Below are 1,442 nucleotides of genomic sequence, written 5' to 3'. Positions count from 1 at the left end.
TCGTCACGGAGATGTGGCTGGAGGGCACGAGGGTGCACTTCCAGACCAAGACCAAGGAAACCGGCAATGTTGTTATTTCAGGTATTTATATTTCAGAACAATGGATATTTGACTAATACTTTTTCATGAACTAATGGAATCCATCAAAATCACAATTGATTTTGTAAATGGCCAGCTTTTACAAAATCAATTATGCAATATAAAACAAATGTGAAATAGGTATTAAAGTAGGAGAGAGAGAGAGAGAGAAGAGAGAACGAGTAGTGATAACTGTTTCATGGAATGTACCCAATAAAGAGTATCACAAAGTTCAAATTATTATACACTGCTCGCGACTTCGCCCGTGTGAAATTAAAAAGCCTATGTTACTCACAGATGAATTACCTTTCTAATGGTGTAAGAATGTTTGAAATCGGCCCAGTAGTTTTTACGTCAATCGATATACAAAAATACAAATCTTTCCTCTTTATAATATTAGTATTGATGACTGCAACCATTTTTATTATAAAAAGCCATGTTGATCCATAAAGGTTCGTCCTATCCTAGATTCTTATTTAAGTAATAATTTTACTTTTTTTGTAATAAGTTTTTTTTTTTAGACTATTCCTTATTCTGAGGTTTTATATGCCAGAATTTTCACCACAATTAAGATACATAAGTTTTGATATTTTACACAGGTGCTTTCGTCGATCTTAAGAATGTTGTGAAAGGTGACAATGCAGCAACATCCGCTCCCAGTCAGTCATCATCTAACTTGAAGAGTGATGGATTGTTCGCAAAGATTGATGAACAAGTAAAAGCTAATCCTTCCTTAGCTAAATCTATTGGAGCTATCTATCTCTACAATATTACTGAGAATGGCAAGACTGTGAAGCAATGGAGTAAGTATTAAAATTAATATTTTATTATACCATGATTAGCTGTCACCCGCGACTCCGTCTGTAGAATTAAAAAAGCCTATGTGTTCTTTCAAATTTCATTGAGATCCATTCAGCCATTTAGGCTACGAATCCTAACAAACATCCATCCATCTAAGCTTTCGTTCTATAATATTAGTAAGATTAATACAATAACAAACAATAGTAATAAATAGTTTTAATTGAACATAATGACATCATTGACATACATAATAGCGGTCAAAGGAGTTAAGTATTTATTTTATTGTTTTTATGGTAATATTAAAGAGTTTAATTATTTATTTTTACTGTAATTTAACTGATAGTCAAAATACTAGTATATAGATATTTAAATGTAAATGACACTAATAGTTTATGAGGTTTATGATATCTGTCCACCACTCTACAACAGTTATGTTATAATTTAATTTTTTTTTACTAAAGCTTTGGACCTTAAGACCGGTTCAGTTTACGAGGGTGCACCAAAGAGTGGCAAACCGGATACAACCATGACATTATCGGATGAAGACCTCATAGCGCTAGCGT

The 1,442-nt window shown here is 32.5% G+C and overlaps 1 protein-coding gene across 1 annotated transcript; it reads left to right on the top strand.

Annotated features, from left to right (window-relative positions):
* Positions 1–6: 6 nt before the first annotated feature.
* On the top strand, positions 7–1,439 carry LOC106104695 (peroxisomal multifunctional enzyme type 2; the record flags this gene model as incomplete). The annotated part of the gene is made up of 3 exons (XM_013284824.1): positions 7–81; positions 678–881; positions 1,341–1,439. Coding segments are annotated over exons 1-3 (373 nt in total), but the record flags the coding sequence as incomplete, so codon positions are not given.
* Between the last annotated feature and the right edge of the window lie 3 nt (positions 1,440–1,442).

The sequence above is a fragment of the Papilio polytes genome, unplaced genomic scaffold, assembly GCF_000836215.1.
Source record: "Papilio polytes unplaced genomic scaffold, Ppol_1.0 DF823475.1, whole genome shotgun sequence".
NCBI lineage: Eukaryota > Metazoa > Arthropoda > Insecta > Lepidoptera > Papilionidae > Papilio > Papilio polytes.
The sequence above is the reverse complement of the archived record's forward strand: the minus strand, read 5'-3'. Positions and strand labels throughout refer to the sequence as shown.